This window comes from Geotrypetes seraphini, chromosome 1 (assembly GCF_902459505.1).
Source record: "Geotrypetes seraphini chromosome 1, aGeoSer1.1, whole genome shotgun sequence".
NCBI lineage: Eukaryota > Metazoa > Chordata > Amphibia > Gymnophiona > Dermophiidae > Geotrypetes > Geotrypetes seraphini.
Genome location: NC_047084.1, coordinates 118,164,733 through 118,185,491, shown reverse-complemented (window position 1 = coordinate 118,185,491; position 20,759 = coordinate 118,164,733). Strand labels below are relative to the sequence as shown.

At 43.0% G+C, this 20,759-nt stretch overlaps 1 protein-coding gene across 1 annotated transcript in view; it reads left to right on the top strand.

Annotated features, from left to right (window-relative positions):
• The first annotated feature begins 1,878 nt into the window (after positions 1-1,878).
• LOC117366682 (natural killer cells antigen CD94-like) overlaps positions 1,879-20,759 on the top strand; it is a 32,595-nt gene continuing 13,714 nt past the window's right edge. Inside the window, exons 1-3 of the mRNA XM_033958379.1 lie at positions 1,879-1,957; positions 2,061-2,174; positions 17,019-17,123. Of these exons, the coding sequence (XP_033814270.1) occupies positions 1,879-1,957; positions 2,061-2,174; positions 17,019-17,123 (298 nt within the window). The remainder of the gene's footprint in view (positions 1,958-2,060; positions 2,175-17,018; positions 17,124-20,759) is intronic.

Sequence of the window (20,759 nt, the reverse complement as noted above, 5' to 3'; positions counted from 1 at the left end):
TACCATTAACCACCACCCTCTGAAGTCTGCCACTTAGCCAATCATTAACCCATGCAGTTAGTGTCTTTCCTAACCCCTTCGATTCCATCTTGTTCAGCAGTCTGCGGTGTGGGATGCTGTCAAAAGCCTTGCTGAAGTCCAGATACATGACGTCCAAGGACTCTCCTAAGTCCAGCCTTCTTGTAACCCAGTCAAAGAAGCTGATGAGATTGGATTGCCATGACCTACCCTTGGTGAATCCATGTTGACTGGGATCCCGGAGACTCCCTTCATTCAAGATTGTATCTAATTTATACTTAATTAGTGTTTCCATGAGTTTACACACTATTGAAGTAAGACTCACCGGTCTATAGTTTGCAGCCTCTGCCTTGCAACCCTTTTTATGCAGAGGGACGACGTTAGCTGCTTTCCAGTCCAAGGGAACTTCCCCGGTACTTAGTGAGAGATTGAAGAGCATGGCCAACGGTTCCACCAAAACATCTCTCAATTCTCTGAGCACTCTCGGGTGTAAATTGTCTGGTCCCATAGCTTTGTTCACCTTGAGCCTTGTTAGTTCGTTGTAGACGTCACTTGGTGTGAACTCAAAATTCTGAAACGGGTCTTCTGCGTTTTGTTCTGCCTTTAACTGAGGTCCGTGTCCTGGTGCCTCGCAGGTGAATACTGAGCAGAAGTATTCATTTAGTAGTTCGGCTTTTTCGGAATCTGCTACTGCGTAGTTTCCGTCCGGACGTCTAAGGCGTACTATCCCGTCCGTGTTTCTTTTCCTATCACTAATATACCTGAAAAAGGATTTGTCCCCTTTCATAATGTTTTTTGCCAGAGTTTCTTCCACTCGAAGTTTGGCCTCTCTAACTGCCGTTTTGACCGCTGCAGACTTGGTCTTATGTTCTACTTTAGCTTCTCCTTTCTGCGTACGTTTGTGGTTAAGAAATGCTTTTTTTTTCTCCTTAACAAGGTGCGAGATCTCCTTAGTGAACCTGGGAGAATAAATTTAGGGAAGGGGATCTTTAGTGTGGGCAGACTTGATGGGCTATGACCCTTTTCTGCCGTCATTTTTCTATGTTTCTATGTTTCTACCAAGAAAGCAGTGCAGGCAAATCTCTCTCATGCATATTCATTGTGGATAACCTGAAAACCTGGCCTGCCAGTAAATCTTGAGGACGGAATTGGGCAGCCATGCTCTTGAATCTAGCACCTCTCAACCTCATATTATGCCCTCTGGTTTTACCATTTTCCTTTCTCTGGAATAGATTATGTTCTATGTTAATATCTTTGAAGTATTTGAATGTCTGTTCAAGTTCCATCCACAAACCATGCCATTACTAAGTGGCTCCAAACAATATGTTCTCTTTCTACTTCTCAACCCTTTCCCAGTCTTCCTATTATTTATTTTCCCTTTTTTTCTGGTACATCAAAGTCATAAATCCCACACACATCTGCTTCTCTCTTCTTCCCTAAGAGTCCATTAGACTAACTACAAATGAAATCAGTCAAAACCTTGTTGCACACTTGACTTACCCACCCAATGAAGCTCAATTGCAACAATCTAGACTTAAGCCCGTTCATACTTCTAAAAGAAACTAGCTGGCTATAAGGTTCATCACTGATTCCTCCAAGGCTAGACCAGATAAATCTAGCACCATGTTAAACTAGCTAGCTCTCCTTAAATATTTGGTTAGTTAAACTGCTCTCCTCATTCAGCCATTTAGAACCTTCTAGATCATAAGAAGTGGAGATTGTAGATTTCATTCAGATCAGCTGTGCCTTAATGCTTCCTGCTGTTGTTATCTCTCTATCTAATTTAACTGATTTCCTGTCCGCCTGCACTGTACCTTCATCTCCCCAACAGAGGTAGTCACAGAGTAGTTGGCATTTGCGATGGCTGAGACAGTGACTTATTCAGATCTAAGAATCATAAAGAAAAAGACACCCACATCTTTCCAGTCTCGCTCTCCAGGTAAATGTGCTCAGATGCTGGTTCAATATATAGGGAAAATGGATGGGTTTCTCATTCCCGAGCATCGCTTCAACTTCTAAACCATTATATCATCTCATGGAAGGTTCCTCAGGGCTGCAGAAAGACAGGGAGGTCACCTACGCTGCAATAAGGGTACCAGAAACAGAGGAGGAGAAGATCTACCTTGAGCCACCAAGGACTGAAGCAAAGCAGAAAGGTAAATACCCAAAGCACAGGACAAGTTACATATATTCAGGGTTCAACTGTACTGAAATAGATATTTTTCATAAAAAAAGAAAAATGTTCAGGCAAATGAGGTAAACATTCTGGAAACCGTCTTTGTTTTCTAATAAAGATAAGTCATCTTTTCAGAGGGACTTGAATTTCTTATCAGCAAAGGAAAAGGTTTTACATATATTGATAAATTGGGACATAAAACTTAAAACAAATAGTTTCTGATAAATGAGAAATAGGAAAAACTGAAGTACATGAAGGAAAGACTAGAGGATATTGTCACAGTGCCATAGAAGGAACAGAGATGCCTTTGGATACAGTGAGATCAAAGGAATAGAAATGTACGGGATGGTCTTTTTTCTCTGTGGTGTGTGTGACAGTGAAATAGAAGGGATAGAAATGCAAGGGGAGGGTCTTTATGTCGTGAGATGGAAGGAACAGAAAAGTCTCCCTAGTGTGTGATAGAGTGAGATAGAAATCAATATTCTATAGAGAGGTATGTTCTGCATAAATATTTTCTTCTATCCCGTTGACTGTGTCAAGCTGTTTAAGCTACAGTATACCATTAAAAGATTTGACCTTATACTGTTATTTTGGTGTGATGCATTAAACCCTTTGTTTTCTGCATGAGAATCAGATATTTATATCACATTTTAAATGAGTTTAATGCAGTTGACTATCTTTCCATTGGAATGCACAAAGGAAATATTGAACAAAAACAACAAAGGTGATGACAACCTTTTTATGAGGCTCACACCATATTTCTTGGCTTTTATGATTGATAGACTAACCCCTTCTTTTATGAAACTGCGATAGCAGTTTCTAGTGCGGGGAGCTTCGCTGAATAGCCCGCGCTGCTCCTGACACTCATAGGAACTCAATGAGCGTCGGGAGCAGTTTCGTAAAAGGAGGCCTAAAGATTACATTTATTCTGAAGATGATATTAGAGTTTGGAGGCTGAGGCTCTTAATTTGCGTGTTGGACAGAGTTCAAGAAGCCTTTGAAAACAGACATTCTTTTCTTCTGGTAGTACTCGATGTGTTCTCTGCATTTGATACCCTTAATCTTAAAATCAGGGTAACATGGCATTGGGCCTGCGATTTTTAAATGGTTTTGGTCACTCTTGGAAGAAATCCAGCAGGTAACACTGGGGAGGGAGACTAGGTTTCCAGGTGGAAAATGATGAACTCTGAAGTTTCTCAAGGTTCTACCTTGTTTTCAAGCTACAAGGGAATAGGAAGAGAAACTTGCCACAGAGGCAAAAAAACCATCACAGTGACAACTTTTTCAGCAAATCAGAAGGATCTGTGAGGGAATCTGTGGGACCATTAAATTGTAAAGAAGCATAAGGGACACTGAGGGAGGACTAGGCCTTTTTTTTTTTGCTTACATCTAACATAGGCACTAGTAATGTAGACCAGGGATTTAAAGGCCTTCATTACCGACACCTATGTTTATGTGAATCACGTCTACAGAGGCAGAAACCACTTCTACTGTGACCTTAAGCACCACGAGACACCTTGTAGATGCGGTTCCGGCGCTCTTTCAGTAGGCGTTCCTGGGCACCTACATTTTTTAACAAGTATTTAATTAGTTTTACATGATGCGGTCAATTACCACGCTGATTAAAGCCAATGAAGTCAACTGTTAAGTGGCCATAGGTGCCTTATTGCTGCCTAACTTATGGCGCTGTTTCGAGAATGCCTTATCACAGGTTTCTTTGGCATCTGCATGAGCTTCCCATGTGGTAAAATATATTTTGTTTTTTAGCGCTGGGAGCAGGTTGGGAGAGTGGAGTAGACAATGTACTGTGCTAATTGGTTAATGCAGCAACATTAATGAGTCCTAACCGATTAACACGTGGTTAGCTTATGGGCCAAAGTAGGTGGAGGTAGGGGCTCCCATGTCTAAGAGGCACTTGCTAATGAGGAAACCTATGCGCAAAAAATGGCCTTGGCACATGGGATTGATCCATGCAAAGACGCACTAAGGCAACTTTTTAGGTTCAAACAATTTTTATTGATGCAAACAATAGTGCAATGAAAACAATTGAACACAAAAGGTTCATAATACAAACATTGATGCATCATAATCAACACAATATCAAGTAAGTACAGGAGATAGTAACAGCAACAAACCCCCCCCCCCCCCTCAAATCGACGCATGGCCCTCCGAGGCCCTGGACTCTGATGAGCCCCAAAGAAGCCACTCCACCTCCCTTCCCCAACTCATCCCCAATACATAAACCTGTGACTAAGTGTCAAAACCATACGAACCCCTAAGGCAACTTTTTATCACAGCTTGATAAAACTACATTTAATAGATTGTGTTTTATTTATTTTTCAAGTATCTTTTAGATCTAATCAAAGTATTTTATCTATCTGAAAGATATGCAGTTTCTGTCTTCCTTTGGGTTTGTGCCGATAACATCTTTTTCTGTTCACACGTGGTCATAAAGATTCAATTGCACGTTCTATAAGAATTTTTGGTTTCCTGCACATCCAAATTTATTTTAGTTTTCATATACCGCTCGTTACATAACTGAGTGGTGTACAATTTAAAAAGATGGGGTAAAAAATAACTGATTAGGCGGTGTAACAAATGTTTAATAAACTTGAAACACAGAAGAGCTAAAATTATACAATATATATAATAGGACAATATGTATGATACGTAACGGAAAATAATATAGGAAGCTGGGAATGAACTACAGTAAAACCTTGGATTGTGAGTAACTTGGGGTGCGAGTGTTTGGCAAAATGTTTTATTGAATTTAACTTGATAAACGAGCGAGGTCTTGCAATATGAGTACGTACAGTAGACGCGCATGACAACTGAGCCAATGGTTCTTCTCTCGCTGATGCTTTGGGAGTGGAGTGACCGTTCTCAAGTCATCCTACACAATAACCCTCATCCTCTCCCTCACACCAGCCTAAAGTAAAGTGCAGCTTAATATATTTTTATTGTATACAGTATAGTACAATATTTTGTATTAAAGTTTTGGGGTTGTGGAACAAATCCTCTGAGCTTCCATTATTTCTTATGGGGAAATCTGCTTTGATATACGAGTGTTTTGGATTAAAAGCATTTTTCCGGAATGAATTATGCTCGGAAACCAAGGTTTGACTGTATATTGTAGGGAAATGACATGAGGATAAAATGGTGAAGGGTACGGAAGAGTTCATGGATAGATCAATGATCTATAATCAAGCTACAGAACCAATTAATTCTATATGTGGTTATACTTTTATGGATGAATGGGGGGAAAGGGGGAAGGAAATGATTGTTTGAAGAATGTTGGTATATTTAAAGTGCTTTTCCTGATTCGTTTGTGTTTAAAATTTTTGCAATGCACTGTTAATATTTGAAAATTAATAAAGATTTTTTTTTTAAAAAAGATCTTAGAATGGGCTGTGTCTAATTATAGGCATCACTAAATAAGAACGTTTAAGACTGGACTTAAACTTCGCTAGAGATATTTTATTTTGCAATGAAGCTGACAGCACTCAGGGAACTAGGGTGCATTATGGGACAACAAAGGCTAGAATGCTTTCGATAGCTGATGTGAATTTCTGGAATGCCCTTCCTGGGAACCGAAGACTCTGTACTGACTGTGTAGCTTTTAAGAAATTATTAAAAACACAGCTATTTGTTGATGCTTTAATGTAATCCAGAAGCAGATATTAAAATGTTGCATTTGGTATTCATGCAGTGTCTTAAACGGTGATGGGATAATCGCGCGCCAGACACCAGCGCACTGATAATTCGGCACAAGAAAGAAGTGCACCGTGGGAAAACTTCATTTTAAAGAGTTCCGATGGGGGTGTGGGGGGGAACCTCCCCACTTTACTGCATCATGTTTGCACTGCTGTTGGGGGTGTGTGGGGGGGTACAACCCCCCCACCCATTATAGAAAAAATGGAACTTTTCCCGAAAAAAATGGAAAAAGTTCCGTTTTCTCTATAATGCAGGGTTCCAACCCCCCCCCCAACAGCAGTGCGAACATTATGCAGTAAAGGGGGGGGGGGTCCCCCCCACACCCCGCTTCGGAGCTCTTTAAAATTAAGTTTTTCCGCGGCACGCTTCTTTCTTCTGCCGAATTGTCAGCGCTGGATTGTTGGTGCGCTGGTTTCTCGCACATGACAGACTATGAACCGTCTTAAACAGTGGTTAGACAGAGAAAGCTTAAACAATGTTCAAGTATGATCTGTGGATATGTGTTGGTAATATGTATATTTATTTTTGGAAACCGCTTAGATTTAGGCAGTATATACATTTTAAAAATAAATAAATAAGATGGAAGAGCATTCCAAAGAGGGGGGGCTGTTAAGGAGAAAACAGTCTCGCGCGTGGTATCCTATATTAAACGTAAAGATCTGACAGAGGAATAAGTAGTTGGTGTATGTAGCCTTTAAAGGAAAGAAGTCATCACTGTGGCTTTTGATTTTCTATGCACAAGTCCTCGGTATTAATATTTTCATGTTTTTAACTTTTTTCTTTTAATGATATTAAATGTTTTGTACTAAGCATTCTATGGTTAACTAGGAACGGAATTATTGGTATTATATGATTTGAACTAGTCTTTAAGCCTGTTACATTAACAGGTGCTAGAATATGTGTGTGTGTGTCTGTATTTATTTATTTCTCTGTCTCTCCTTAGCCTGTTTCTATATTTCTTTCTTTCTGTCTTTCTTTTTCCTTGGCTGTTCACCACCACCCCTTGCCTGCTCCCCCTGTCCATTCTCCCTTCCTTTTTCTTCCCCTGTGTCCACCACCACCCCTTCACTGGTCCCCTTATCCAGCAGCAGCCCTTCTCCCTTTGTTTTAACTCCCCCCCTGTCCAGCAGCACCTCTTTTCTGCTTCCCCTGTCCAGCAGTAGGCCTCTCTTCCTTTTTCTGCCCCCTCCCCCGTCCATCAGCTCCTATTCCCCTGTCCAGCAGTACCTCTTTTCTGTTCCCCCTGTACAGCAGCAGGCCTCCCTTCCTTTTTCTGCCTCCCCTGTCCATCAGCACCTCTTCCCCTGTCCAGCATCACCTCTTTTTTGCTCCCCCTGTCCAGCAGTAGGCCTCCCTTCCTTTTTTTGCCCCCCCCACGTCCATCAGCACCTTTTCCCCTGTCCAGCAGTACCTCTTTTCTGTTCCCCCTGTCCAGCAGTAGGCCTCCCTTCTTTTTTCTGCCCCCCCTGTCCATCAGCACCTCTTCCCCTGTCCAGCAGCACCTCTTTTTTGCTCCCCCTGTCCAGCAGTAGACCTCCCTTCCTTTTTTTGCCGCCCCATCCATCAGCACCTTTTCCCTTGTCCAGCAGTACCTCTTGTCTGTTCCCCCTGTCCAGCAGTAGGCCTCCCTTCCTTTTTTTTGCCCCCCCCTGTCCTTCAGCGCCTCTTCCCATGTCCAGCAGCAACCCTTACCTCCTTTATTTTTTGTCTGCCCTCCACCAACATCTGCCTAAAGCCGCCGTGGCCTGCAGGCACCGACAGCCTCTGCGGCCTGCTCCCACTCCCTCCTCACCGTCGCTTGCCGTTCCCTCCCCCTCCCGGGAAGCTTCGTTTCCGGCTTCGGCAGCCTCCTGTCTGCAGCCGCCCGCCCGTCTGTGTTTCAATTCAAAGCCGACGCTGCAGCTCCTCTCTCGATCCCCGCCTGGTGCGGTTCGAGAGATGAGCCACGGCGGGCGGGTGAGGAGGTTGAGAAGAAGATGCTGCCAGGTGCGCCTGTGCCCCCCCCCCCCCCATCCGGATCAGCGGCAGCAGTGAGGCGGCACTCTGGCGGTGAGTGACGGCGAGGGGGGAGTTGCTAAATGTTCTGGCCTGCCTCTGTGTTCGAAAATCGAATTTGGCACGGAGACACACCTCATGGAGCCAGGAATCACAAAACTCTAAGTGTGCATGCGCGCTTAGAGTTTTATTATACAGGATAGTTCTTTATGACTTCGATGGATGTTTTCAATTTCATAGTAAAAAACAACTTTAACTTAAAAGTCCTAGCCAAGAATTCATCCCCTCACCTGGACCTTCTAGCATGTCAACTCTCCGATAACACTCTCTCTGGAAACCTGACCTGCATTCTATGCTATGTCACACCAGGGAAATGGTCCACATCAAAACAAGAACTCGAAGAATTCATTCTCCAGAATTCACTAACTTCCACCCACAACTTACTCCTCGGAGACTTAAATCTCCATCTAGAAGACCACTCCTCCAAACAAGTAGAGGGAATACTCTCATATCTCGATACCCTATCCTATCAGATACTTAACCCCGAACCCACACACGAAAAAGGCCACCAACTGGACATTGCAGCATTCACGACCCATAATCTTGACACTCAAAACATACACACATCCAACGGTATATGGCACCCCTCCCTCTGGTCAGACCACTACAAATACACTTTCACCATAAACTGGGCTCAAAACAACCACAAACCCGCACCCCAAAAAATCCACATCAACACACGACAGAAAATCAATCCTACTACATTTTGGGAGAAGGTAGATCCAGCATTCGACCAAATCAACCCCAAAGAATTTGTAACTCACTGGCGTACCATTAGCGAAGCTACTTTGAACGAGCTAGCACCAATAAAACAAAAAACAAAATCTGTAGACCTTCAGACAAATGGTTCGACGCTGAACTTCTCCATTTAAAAAGACAATGCAGACACCTCGAAAGAATATGGAAAAAACAGAAACAAGACCAAACAAAAGTAGCATGGAGAATCCAAATCAAACAATATAACATCAAACTAAAGGAAAAAAGGAAAGCATACTATTCCAAACTAATAGGCACTGAAAACCCAGACTCAAAAATACTCTTCAATATTGTAAGAAAACTCACAGACACCAAACCTTTCCTAGCTACTCAAGGAAACCAATCTCCTTCAGCTCACCAATTAGCAGACTACTTCAAGCACAAAATCACCAATATCAGATCCACATTCAACAATTCATTAACCCTCCTCGATGAGATTATAACAACACCAACAATAGATGAAGCCTTAGTAGCTGACAGAACGTGGACTAACTTCCCCAAAATACAATGGAACGACATGACTCGACTATACAACAAATATAGTAAAACTTCTTGTGACCTAAACAGCTGCCCATCGTACCTGCTAACAACCGCATCCATCAAGTTCAAAGCTAACCTCATGAACTGGCTACAATCCACGCTCACAGATGGTCACTTCCCACCAGAACTAGGCGAGATTATTATCACCCCCATACCGAAAGATCCCAAAGCTCCAAACAATAATCCAGCCAACCACAGACCCATCGCTTCAATCCCATTATATATCAAACTACAAGAAGGTCTTGTAGCACAATACCTCACCAACTACTTAGAAGACCACAATATACTACACCCATCACAATCAGGTTTCAGAAAAAACCACAGCACAGAGACACTACTTGTATCTCTAATGGATATAGCCCACCAACACCTCAGCAAAGGGAACAGGATACTACTTATCCAACTAGATCTTTCAGCAGCTTTCGACCTAGTGGATCACAACATACTACTCCAGATACTAGACGCCATAGGGATCACAGGTTTGGTACTCAACTGGTTCCAAGGCTTTCTAAAAACTAGAACTTATAAAGTAAAGACAAAAGACCACATATCTGACCCTTGGTCAAACCCCTGTGGAGTACCACAAGGATCTCCATTATCACCCATACTTTTCAACCTCTACGTATCCTCACTGGGCACCACTCTAGACTCCCTAAATATAGTCTCATTCAGCTACGCAGACGACATAACAATCCTTCTCCCCTTCAATACCCAAGACCCCAACTCATCAGGACGACTGAAAATAACTCTGGAAACGGTAGAAACATGGATGACCAACCACAAACTGAAACTGAACACGGATAAAACCAAATTCCTGATGCTAGAAAAAGACAAAGAACCTACCTTAACTGATCTGACGACAAATGCAATCACATACCCAATACAGCCAGCACTCAAAATCCTGGGAGTAACAATAGACAGGAGATGCACAATGCAGACTCATACTAACAAAACCATCCAAAAAGCCTTCTACACCATGCACAACCTGCGAAAAATAAGAAAATTCTTTGACATAATTCAATACAGGATCTTAGTCCAATCACTTGTACTAGGACTTGTAGACTACTGCAACAGCCTTTATCTACCCTGCCCCGCTTACATGACCAAACAATTACAGACAGTACAGAACACAGCACTCAGACTTATCTACTCGCTAGGAAAATACGATCACATCACTAATGCCTATCTCGACTCACACTGGCTACCGATACAAGCAAGAACTCAATTCAAACTATACTGTTTATTATTCAAAGCACTAAACGGAACAGCACCTCTCTACCTAAACAGCCGCCTAACCCGAAACCTCTCAACTAGAGTAAGGAGAACCCAGACTCCATTCACCTACCCCTCACTCAAAGGCACAAAACGCAAAAAGCTATATGACAACCTACTTGCTACACAGGCCGCGAAAATTGACCCCACCATATCCAAGCTGCTGACCACAACTACGGACTACAAAGCGTTTCGAAAAGATATAAAAACCATACTATTCAAAAAACACATCCCAATATTATAATCTACCATAATCTTCTCTCCCTTCATAACCTACTGCAACTCACAACCAACTGCAACTTCGTCCCCATAGGCAACATCTAATCTAGCTGCATCGGGCGTAAAGCCAATTCATATCTAGAAACACAGTCTCCCCAAATACCGAAAAAATCAGATATAGCAACCTAGGAACAGACGATTTGATGGTAACATAAGATTATGCGTTGTAATATTATGTAAAGTAACATAAGGTTATGCGTTGTAATATAACATAAGATTATGCTTTGTAATATCATGTAATGTAAGTTATGCAATGTACTGGAATAATAAGGTAAAATAACATAAAATAACTCTACGTAAAGTCTTGTAAAGTTATGTAAGATAAATTATGTAAGATAAATTATGTAAACTTAATGCAAGTTATGCAAGCATGGTAAGGATAATGTAAAGTAACACAAAGTAACTCCACGTAAAGTTATGTAAAGTTATGTACGTAAAGTTATGTAAAGTTATGTACGAAAAGTTAAGTAAAGTTAGGTTTGCAAAGTTTGTAAAGTTATACAAATAATTGTATTGTCATCGCCTGGAAATGTCCAGCCATCTTCTAATGTAATCCGCTTAGAACCGCAAGGCACAAGCGGAATAGAAATCACTAATGTAATGTAATGTAATGTAATGTAATGTAATTGTATTTGTTTGGCAGTAAATCTCTGACACAGCCACCCTTAGCAGGGTAAAACATGGCCACTTTTGAGTGATTGTTATCTTACGAGGGGCCGCTGAAAAGTTCTCAGCCCAACCAACAAAGCTGGGGCAGTTTCCATCGAGGGCTATACACTTACCCTGTTTTACTGAGGTGCGTTATGCGTTTTAGCGTTAAATATACATGCGCGCTAACTATTAATGCGTCCATAGACTAACAATTAGAGCTGGTTAGCGTGCGTTAAAATGCTTAGCGAACCGTAGTAAAAGGAGCCCTTAGTCCAGTGATTTCCCACTTTTATCATTCTGAATTTTTCTGCCGGAATTTAAAAAGTGGAAAATCACTTGACTAAGCCTATAGCCCTCGGTGGAGACTGCCCCAACTTTGTTGGCTGGGCTGAGAACATTTCAGAAGCCCCCTCAGAGTAGTTCAAGAGATTCACCAGGTTGCAGAGAGGAAGACTTAGGAGTAATGTTAGAAAATTCTTTTTCACGAAGAGGGTGGTGGATGCTTGGAATGCCCTTCCCAGGGAAGTGGTGGAGAAGAAAACGATGATGGAATTCAAAAAAGCATGGGATACACACAGAGGATCTCTAATTAGAAAATGAACGGTATAAATTAAAGAATTAAGGGCCAGTACTGGACAGACTTGCACGGTCTGTGTCCCATGTGTGGTGATTCAGTGTAGGATGGCCTGGGGAGGACATCAATGGGAACTCCACCAACTTGAAACATGAGGATGTTACTGGCCAGACTTTACGGTATGTATCCTGCACACGACGGGATGGTTAGATAGGCTGGAGAGAGCTTGGATGTAGAGAATGACACGGTGGCTGTTACCCACGGCTAGCCACAGGTATTTACAGGTAACCCGTCAAAACGGTGGGGGAAAGAAAGTGCTCACTGCGGGTAGGGGGACAAGACCATTCACCGCCCAGTGGAGCGGTGAATGGCATTGTCTCTGCAGTTAAGGGAGGGAACGCGCGCAGTCACCGATAGCGTGTGGCCCCCTCCCTCCTTCTTACCTACCGGCCGTATCTATCTCCCTCTCTCCCCCTTACCTTCATGGCGCCTTACAGTATAATTTGTGCAAGCCACCGGAGCCTGCCTCAAGTCTTATGCGTCTGCGGGCGGAAGCTTCTCCTCTGACACAACCGGAAGTTGTATCAGAGAAGCTTCCACCCGAAGATGCACGCGACTTCAGGCAGGCTCCAGCGGCTTGCACCAATTACATTGTAATGCACCACGAAGGTAAGAGGGAGATGGTCAGACCATGCGAGAGGTGCTGAAGGGTGGTGAAAAGGAATAGATGCTGAAGGGGGAGGCGAAAGGGAAGGGTGGTGACAGAAAGGAATGGAACAGACGCTGAAGGGAAATGTAGAAGACAGTATGGGGAGAAGACGCTGAAGGGAAATGGGGAACAGAGAGTGGGAAGAAGATGCTGAAGAGAAATGGGGAAGAGAGAATGGGGAGAAGACGCTGAAGGGAAATGTGGAAGACAGAGTGAGGAGAAGACGCTGAAGGGAAATGGGGAACAGAAATGGGGAAGAGACAGTGGGGAGAAGACGCTGAAGGGAAATGGGGAAGAGAGAGTGGGGAGAAGACGCTGAAGGGAAATGGGGAACAGAGTGGGGAGAAGATGCTGAAGGGAAATGGGGAAGAGAGAATGGGTAGAAGATGCTGAAGGGAAATGGGGAAGAGAGAGTGGTGGAAGACGCTGAAGGGAAATGGGGAAGAGAGAATGGGGAGAAGACGCTGAAGGGAAATGGGGAACAGAGGGTGGGGAGAAGATACTGAAGGGAAATGGGGAACAAAGAGGGGGAGAAAACACAGGAAGGGAGAAGACAGAGATGCCAGACTATGGGGGGGAGTGAAGGGAAGAAGATGGGTGCCAAACCAATTGGGAGTGTGAGGAGGGAGCGATGGAAGGGAGAGGCACAGTAACAGAGCAAATGGAAGACACAGAGAGAAGGCAGACTGTAGATGGAAGGAATTGAATGAGATGAGGAAAGCAGAAACCAGACAACAAAGGTAGAAAAAAAAAAATCTATTTCTTTTTTTTTTTTCTTTAGGATAAAGTAGTATATTAGTAAGTAGTATATATCAATATTTTATATTGATAAAACAAAGCCCTGCCACATGAACATCTCTTTCTTTAGTTCAGCAGCCAGAACTTCGATTTATAAGGAAGGAATAAGCTAAATATTGCAGTACTGAGGCTTGTATGGATGCTGTGGGGATAGTGGTCGCGGGGGTGGGGAAGGGGTGGGGATGGTAGTCACGGGGACGGAGTGGGGACAGTGGTTGCGGGAGTGGGGACAGGTACTGTAGTTGCGGAGACGGGGCAGTGACAGGGACAAATTTTTTCCCCGTGTCATTCTTTACTTGGATGGCAACTCCAGCAGTCGGAACCTAGGATAGTACCAGGTAGACTTTACAGTTTATAGCTCAGAAACATTATAGTAACATAGTAGATGACGGCAGATAAAGACCCGAATGGTCCATCTAGTCTGCCCAACCTGATTCAATCTAAAAATGTGTTGGGGTTTTTTTTTTCTTCTTCTTAGCTATTTCTGGGCAAGAATCCAAAGCTCTTCCAAGTGCTGTTCTTAGGTTCCAACTACTGAAGTCTCCGTCAAAGCTCAAAGAAATAAGATAAGTTAATCATGAATTTATAATATGTATAACTAATGAGCAGACTGGATGGATAGTTCAAGTCTTTATCTGCCGTCATTTACTATGTACGTATATCTCCATGAGTTGTAGCAAATAAAGGGACCTTTTTACTACAGTTTAATATACTCTAACATATATTAGTGTGCTTTAAGGCCCCGATTCTCTAAAAGACACCTACAGTAAGGCGCCTTAATTTTTTTAATTGGCTTAATTGGCACTGATAATTGAAAGCGCCATTAAAAAACAATTAAAGAAGATTTAAAAAATGAATCAACCAGCAGGGGGTATAACTCAGTAGGTGCCCACCACTTCCATGTAGGTGTCTACACCTAGATGCCTACCAGTAAGTAGGCATAGTTAAAGGCAGATTTGGTGGTGGTAGTGAGTTTGTGTGTGGATTGAGTTAGGCGTCAGTAGGCACTCATTTAGGCCAAGAAAACCCTGGCCTTAAAGGAGTGCGCCTATGGATTTAACACCTACTAGCATCTAAGAACGCTTAGGCACTGCTAGGTGAGATTCAATAAATGGCGCCTAGGAGTTAGATGTTGTTTATAGAATCAGGTCTTAAGGGCCGCATGGCTCATAGGTATAAAAGAGAACATGCGCCATTTAGAGAGCACTTATCTTTAGTAAAAGAGCCCCAAAGTTTGAATTTGCTTTTTGTCTTGGTTTTGGTCTCTTTTTGATTTTGTTCCTCACTTTTGAAAAGGGGTCCAAGGGGGATTAACTCGTTGGGTGTTTGCCAGGTACTAGTGACCTGGATTGGCCACTGTGAGCACAGGTTACAGGGTTTGATGGACCAGGAAGGTTATTCTTATGCTCTTATACTGAGCCTGACCTCAGGGCTGGGCAAAATGAGAGAAATTGCTGAACATAGAGATAGTCACTGAATCACTTAGCAGGTGCTTATGGTGCAAATCAACCATTATTCTATGCCCCAAATGGAGCTCTATTGGTGATTAATACTGCCAGGGCTACTGTGTAGAGCTGAATCTTGGACATCCAGAATTTGGAAACCTTCCAAATGTTGGTGAATCTCTTCAACTATTTTGAGAGGCCGAACATGGAAGAAAATGGTTCATCAGCAATGCCGGTGAAATCTAAAAAGCAGCGGCTGAAACGGTTCTAGCACATTAGAAGATTGGATCCATCATACAGGCTACTCTGGAGAGTAAGTCTGGCCAGATGTAAGGTTTGAAGAAAAGTGACAAATAAAATCTGGATAGAGAAAAAATTGAAACCTTTTGGAAACTTAGGACCCCTGGTAGAGGTTTTTGCCATGACTTGGGGCGCCAATGCTCCGACACTCATAGGAATTCTAGAAGCATCAGAGCATTTCTCTGCCACAGCTGAGTAAAAGGGGGGCGGGGTGGGATACATTTGGGACAACCAAAAATCAGAATAAGGAACAATTCACACTGTCGAGATATCATATGGATTGTCCAGTAGCTTCATCCAAAGCCACTCATGAGCTTAAGGACCTCAAGTTCAAATTCCAAGCCAATGTGGATTTAGCCCAGGCAAACATCGTCTCACCCAATCTGCTGCATATTTTGAAGACATAAATAAACATGTGGATAAAGATGAGTTGATTGACAGCATTTCTGGATTTTCAAACAGCATTTGACGAGGTCCCTCTTCAGAAACTCCTGAGGACGTTTGTTAAAAACATCATTTGCTTTATGGTCTCTTTTTCTAGGGTTAAGGAATCCAGCATAGTTTACTAAAGAGGTGATTTTGGAAGACTTGTGTAGTACGTGAACATTTAAATACCAGACTTAGGTTTCTATATCTTTAAACATTTTAGAAATGCTGCTAGTTTTTAAAGAGGTTTGTTCTAGGCACGATTTTGATGGGGCATGAAAAGAATGCATGGCAGTTTCTAGAAAGTCATAGTGTCCAATTTAAATGTTGGTATTTACAGCAGCGATGAGGAATGCCAAGTGCCAGCTAAGGGGGGGGGGGGGGGATTTATCAATGTGTGCTACTGTTAAGACAAGTTATTTTACCACTGACTGGAAGCCCTGAATATGTATACCGTAGAGGAAAGGAGAGACAGGGGAGATATGATTCAGACGTTCATATACTTAAAGGGTATTAACGTAGAACAAAATCTTTTCCAGAGAAAGGAAAATGGTAAAACCAGAGGACATCATTTGAGGTTGAGGGGTGGTAGATTCAGGGGCAATGTTAGGAAATTCTACTTTACGGAGAGGGTAGTGGATGCCTGGAATGCGCTCCCGAGAGAGGTGGTGGAGAGTAAAACTGTGACTGAGTTCAAAGAAGCGTGGGATGAACACAGAAGATTTAGAATCAGAAAATAATATTAAAGATTGAACTAGGCCAGTTACTGGGAAGACTTGTATGGTCTGCGTCTGTGTATGGCCGTTTGGTGGAGGATGGGCAAGGGAGGGCTTCAATGGCTGGGAGGGTGTAGATGGGCTGGAGTAAGTCTTAACAGAGATTTTGGCAGTTGGAACCCAAGCACAGTACCGGGTAAAGCTTTGGATTCTCGCCCAGAAATAGCTAAGAAGAAAAAAAAATAATAATAATAATTTAAATTGAATCAGGTTGGGCAGACTGGATGGACCATTCGGGTCTTTATCTGCCGTCATCTACTATGTTACTATGTTACTATGTCACAAGTGGTACTATTTTATGCAATGAGAACTTGTGCCAAAGTAGCACATATTGATCAATTCCCCCATGTTTGCTTCTTTGAAACAAAGTTTTGTTTTGTGATTTAAAAACAAAAAAGCAGCTCTACATTCAATGTTTGTTATGTAATATACTCTGCAAATGGTGAACTTCCCTTTCCCCACCTAGACATCTATGCAGTCTGGCTTTAAATATGGCCACTTATGATTAATTCTCCATTCTCTGTCCTAGCTTTACTCCGACGACGTGAAACCTGCCTCGGGTTCTATGCTTCACTTTTTCTACTGATCCTGTGTGTTGTTTTACTGATTGTGTCAATAACCCTGGGGGTTTTATGTAAGTATGACAACTATTCTGTGTTAGACCTAAAATAACCCTGGCAACAGGCCTCTGTATATGCAACACAGCAGTTTCCTGCCTTATAATCTCCTGAGTTATTCTTGAATAAACTGTGTCTGGGCATCTTGAAATTAGTTCTTTGATTTTGCCTGTTTTGTGCTAGGTTGCTAAGCTTCAGTCTAATCCTGAGGTCTTCTTATTGCTCCTCTTTCATGCACAAAAGTTCTTCACCCCCTAAACTGTACCGTTCCCGCAGGTTTTTGCATTTCTTAGTATTAAATCGTTAGATAGATTGTGAGCCCACTGGGACAGGTAGGGAAAATGCTTGAGTACCTGATTGTAAAAACCGCTTAGATAACCTTGATAAGCGGTCTATCAAATCCTAATAAACTTGAAACTTGATATCAAATATACGAGTCCACAACACATGCAAATGCTTCTCAGGATCAATTCAAATAAAGATAATTGTAAAAAAAATTTAAACCACTAGGCTCAGTAACTACAATAAGGCCCAGATTCTATTAGGAAGCCATTTTGTTTTTTGTATCGCTGGCCGTGTACAACCTTAATTAACAACAAAAAATGGTTTTATTCGGTTTTTCATGGCATGTTCAATTACCACACTATTTCAACAATTACAAATCATTTAGTTGCGTGCGGATTTAGGTTGGCCATCACTTGGCGTCCGTGATTAGGGCACCGAGCGGCTCCTAACCTAGGTGCTCTTTATAGAATCAGGCCCTGAGGGTCTGATTCTCTAAATTTGCATCCCGATTGCAGGCAGAGGTAGGTGTCCTACAGCCAATTAGGATGCATGTTTTTTTTAATTGTGAGAGGAAGGGACACCTACATTGTAGGGTGTCTACAGAGATGTGTAGGGATGCTTAAGGATGGCCAAGGCAGGGCATGGTTCCACCCGGAAGTGGCCTTGGGTGTGCTTAAATGTCCCTAAGTGTCTCCCTAGACATGAGACAGACGCCTTAAATGTAGGCCTGCAAAATGTTTGGCCTTCATTTAAGAACATAAGAACATAAGAACTGCCATCTCCGGATCAGACCCATGGTCCATCGAGTCTGGCGATCTGCACACGCGGAGGCCCAGTCAGGTATACACCTGATGTAGTTTTAGTCACCCATATCCCTCTATGCCTCTCGTAAGGAGATGTGCATCTAATTTGCCTTTGAATCCCAGCACAGTGGATTCCTTAATAACCTCCTTTGGGAGAGCATTCCAGGCGTCTACCACTCGCTGCGTAAAGCAGAACTTCCTGACATTTGTCCTGGACTTGTCCCCCCTTAGCTTCAAACCATGTCCTCTTGTCCGTGTCGCGTTGGACAATGTAAATAATTTATTTTCCTGCTCTATTTTATCGATGCCTTTCAGCATTTTGAACGTCTCGATCATGTCCCCTCGCAGCCTCCTCTTCTCAAGGGAGAACAGTCCCAGTTTCTTGAGTCGTTCCTCATATTCCAAGTTCTCCATACCTCTTATGAGGAACAACTGAAGAAACTGGGACTGTTCTCCCTTGAGAAGAGGAGGCTGCGAGGGGACATGATCGAGACGTTCAAAATGCTGAAAGGCATCGATAAAATAGAGCAGGAAAATAAATTATTTACATTGTCCAACGCGACACGGACAAGAGGACATGGTTTGAAGCTAAGGGGGGACAAGTCCAGGACAAATGTCAGGAAGTTCTGTTTTACGCAGCGAGTGGTAGACGCCTGGAATGCTCTCCCAAAGGAGGTTATTAAGGAATTAACAATATATACTCTTTATATCACTAATTTGAGTCCTGAAAAATGCAATCTAAATAACTTTGGTGGTATTTAGAAACATAGAAAGTGACGGCAGATAAGGGCCAAGGCCCATCAAGTCTGCCCACACCAATGACCCTCCCCTACCTCCCTTTACGAAGAGATCCCACCTTTCGATCCCATTTAGTGTGCCTGATTTTAAAGCTAAATGGGATCGAAAGGTGGGATCTCTTCGCAAAGGGAGGTAGGGGAGGGTCATTGGTGTGGGCAGACTTGATGGGCCTTGGCCCTTATCTGCCGTCACTTTCTATGTTTCTAAATACCACCAAAGTGCATGTCAAGATATAACATTGGATTGCTAGTGGATCCCAGCTGGATCGCAAGACTGGACTCCTCATTAGTCCCGTTGGTTTGTTATCTATACTGAAATTAGTTCATTTCTTCATTATTCTCAATATATTGTTTTTAAATTTTTTTTATATAAGTGTGTAATTTATCATATACTGTATTTTTCGCTCCATAAGACGCACCCTAGATTTAGAGGAGGAAAACAAGAAAAAAAACATTTTGAACCAAATTCTCCCTACCAGGCTCTGCACCCAACCCCACACTCCTTGTCAGGTTCTATCCCCTCTGGTGGTCTAGTGGTAGGCCAGGACAGGGCAGGCAGAGCTCCATGCCCCCCGCCCCTTATTTTAGTTCCTCCAGCGTTATGGTGGTCCTGCCCTTCCCTCCAGCTGACTCCCAAACTAGCTGCAGCAGCAGTGGCGCAAAAAGGCAGGTGCGAGGGTTAAGTGACTTGTCTAAGGCCACAAGAAGCATCAAGGGAAAAGCAGAATTTGAACCTCAGCTTCCCTAAGTCTCAACCCACATTGCTTTACATCTCTGAAAGTGATGCCACTTGTTTCCTCGTTGATTTCTCTCTGCAAGTAAAAATCGCTGCCCAGAAATCACTGACTCTGGATGCTGCTTCCTGGAGCAGTTTTGGTGCTGCGTAAACTCAAGACAGTCCCAGCCCACAGTCCCCAATCCTCGATCTGTCCCAATCCATGCCAGTGTTATCTACCATAAGAACATAAGAAGCGCCATCTCCGGAACAGTCCCTAGGTCCATCAAGTCCGGCGATCCGCACACCGGAGGCCCCGCCAGGTGTACCCTGGCATAGTTTTGGTCCCCATATCGCTCTAAGCTTCTCGTAAAGAGAAATGCATCTAGCTTACCCTTACCCATGTCACTTCATGCCACTCATAAGGAGATGTACATCCAACTTACCCCTTAAATCCTAGAATGGTGGATTCCGCAATTACCTCTTCTGGGAGAGCATTCCAGGTGTCCAGTACTCGTTGCATGAAGCAAAACTTCCTGATATTTGTCCTGAACTTATCCCTCCTTAGCTTCAGCCCATGTCCTCTTGTCCGTGCCACATTGGACATTGTAAATAATGTTTTTTCCTGCTCTATTTTGTCGATTCCTTTCAGTATTTTGAATGTCTTGATCATATCCCCTCGAAGTCTCCTTTTCTCAAGGGAGAACAACCCCAGTCTCTTAAGTCTTTCCTCATAATCCAGGTTCTCCATATCTTTCACCAGCTTTGTTGCTCGTCTCTGCACCCTCTCTAGCAGTATGATATCCTTCTTTAGGTATGGAGACCAATGCTGGACGCAGTATTCCAAGTGTGGTCTGACCATCGCTCTATAAAACGGCATTATAACTTTCTCCGATCTACTCGTGATTCCCTTCTTTATCATGCCTAGCATTCTATTTGCGTTCTTCGCTGCCGCCGCGCATTACACCGACAGCTTCAGTGTCCTATAGATTAATACCTCCAGGTCCTTTTCCTGTTCAGTTTTTCCCAGAGTTGCACCTGACATACTATACT